At 50.8% G+C, this 2,206-nt stretch overlaps 1 protein-coding gene across 1 annotated transcript; it reads right to left on the bottom strand.

The window, feature by feature from the left end:
• Positions 1 to 648: 648 nt before the first annotated feature.
• On the bottom strand, positions 649 to 1,669 carry LOC136505421 (uncharacterized). The gene has a single exon (XM_066500576.1). It carries the CDS (start codon positions 1,613 to 1,615, stop codon positions 932 to 934), a length of 684 nt encoding a protein of 227 aa, XP_066356673.1. The 5' UTR covers positions 1,616 to 1,669; the 3' UTR covers positions 649 to 931.
• Between the last annotated feature and the right edge of the window lie 537 nt (positions 1,670 to 2,206).

The following is a 2,206-nucleotide window of genomic DNA, read 5'->3' as shown; positions in this document are numbered from 1 at the left end:
TTTTATCCTAAATTTAATCACTCGTCTTATTTAAAGATTTATACAAACATAATCAAAAAATTGTTGTGGCTTGCTTTATTAACAAAAGTTCTTTAAAAATGACTTAAATTTAACTATGTTTACATAAAATTTTTGAATAAGACGAGTGGTCACATTTAGGATAAAAAAGTCAAAAGAACTATAACTTTCAGTACACTAAAACTAATAACTCACCTTTAATTTCTACAGTACTTACCAACAAAACAACAGTGCTTTGCTTTTTTTGTCCTTTTTATTCAAATACAAATATAGCCTGTCATCAATCAATCAATTAAGCTGAATGCGAATTGAACACCTCAGAGTCGGAGTCAGAGTCCACGAGTCACCACTCACCACGAGAATGGAACCAAGCAAGGAAGAGGGTGAGAATGGCAAGCAACCAAACCGACCAATGCAAATGAAACCACCCACCTCGTGCACCTTCGTTTTGTTTCCTCGTCTTTTGATTGATTCATCTGTACACATGATCCTTACTCCATCTAGCCACATCGATTACGGCTGGGTTTTTTTTTTGGCAAAAGTTTAGCTCTATCACGTCGATTACGGCCGTGTCGATCTGGATCTTGGGGCTAATTGTGTCCGTTTGACTGGTATTAAAGTCGGCTGATAAGTCGACTAAAACTGTTTTATTGTGAGAGAATTTTAGCTGATAAGTCGGCTGATAAGTTCAAACCAACAGGGTTTAAATTCCTAGCAACAAGCTGGATCGATCAAGCTAGTAGCAAACCAGACTGATTATTGTAATCAATCAATCCGTCAGTCAGTCACGTTGCTTGTCGATCAATCGGTCCATGGATGGATGTTGCGGTAAGCTCAAATAACCTGTACGTATACAAGCAAGCAAGCAGAGAGAGAGAGGAAGATGCGTGCATGGTGGAGACGCCACCTACTCCTAGAAGAGAGCGTCGTCATCCCACGACTCCAAGCTCGGGAACCCGCCGCCGCCGCTACCGTTGCTGCAGCTGTACTCCTCTCCTCCTCCTCGTACACCGCCACAGGCCTGCTCCGCCACCTCCGCCTGCAAAGCGGCACCCGGAACCCCCGCCGCCGGCACCGCGGAGCCGTGGTAGCAGGCTCCACCAGGCCGCGCGGGCGGCGCTCCGCCCCCGCCCCCGCGCGCAGCGCCGAGCAGGAACGCCGACGTGTCCAGCGTCGGCAGCAGAGTCGCCGTCGTCGTCGTCAGGGCAGCGCGGGAGGGCGGTGCCGGGGCCGGGCGGCAGAGGAGCTCCGGCGTGGCCTGGTGATACACGACGTCGTCGGCGCCGGTCACCTGGTGCACCATGCGGCGGAAGCTGGCGGCGTCGGCGCTGATGTAGGTGGTCGGCAGCTTCCGCGACGGCCGCAGCCGGCGCTGCTTGCGCCCGCGCCGGGCCGTGGGGAGGAGGCGCTGCGGGGTCGTCGGCGTTGTCGGCGACGGGGACGGGGACGGCGCGACGATGAGGTCCAGGTCGTAGAGGGCCTGGTGGTGCTGATTGGGTACAAGTACGACTGGGTGCCACGGTGGCAGCGAGATGGAGGAGGAGGAGGGGGAGTGGGCGGATCCGCCGCCCATGCGCGTGGCGGCGGCCATGGGCATCCGGGGTGCACTGGAGGATGAGGCGAGGCCGAGCAGCAGGTGCGCAGGGGGAAGAGGAGGGCCGGTGGTTGCGGTTTATACGGGGGCGAGCTCATGCTCCAGCTGACACTGACACGTACCTCGGCCACAACCATAATAATCCGGCCACGCAAGAGCATTTTTTTAAAAATAAAACTACTAATGGATATTTTCTTTCCGACTGTTAAGGCCTCGTTCGCTGGTCTGAAACTGAAACTGCCTGAAAAACACTGTTCTGACTGAGTTGTTGTGAGAGAAAAATATTGTTCCGGCTAAAAAAAAACCGAACAAGCCGAATATGAGGTAAGTTGAACATGACCTAAATGGATAAATGCAAATAGTAATATTAGTGCAACTGAAACCAAATTAAATAAAAAAAACAGCTAGTACTGTGACAGGATATGATCGCGCATGCATGACCCTGCAATTCTCGCGCACGCATACAGCATGCATGCACGTGCCATCACACTGAGAGCGGTGAGTCTTTTCTCGGTGTCATTATAAAAGTCTGTAATTCTATGTAAGTTATAAAAAAAAGTTAAGTGGTTATATGTGCCATTGATTTGAATGTTT

The sequence above is a fragment of the Miscanthus floridulus genome, chromosome 14 (genome assembly GCF_019320115.1).
Source record: "Miscanthus floridulus cultivar M001 chromosome 14, ASM1932011v1, whole genome shotgun sequence".
In the NCBI taxonomy this organism is placed as follows: Eukaryota; Viridiplantae; Streptophyta; class Magnoliopsida; order Poales; family Poaceae; genus Miscanthus; species Miscanthus floridulus.
Note: the sequence above shows the minus strand (reverse complement) of the source record. Positions and strands in the feature narration are given on the sequence as shown.

What these genes read in the sequence shown, in the direction of transcription:
- LOC136505421 (XM_066500576.1), bottom strand. Translation starts at nt 1,615, where the DNA reads ATGCCCATGGCCGCCGCCACGCGCATGGGCGGCGGATCCGCCCACTCC.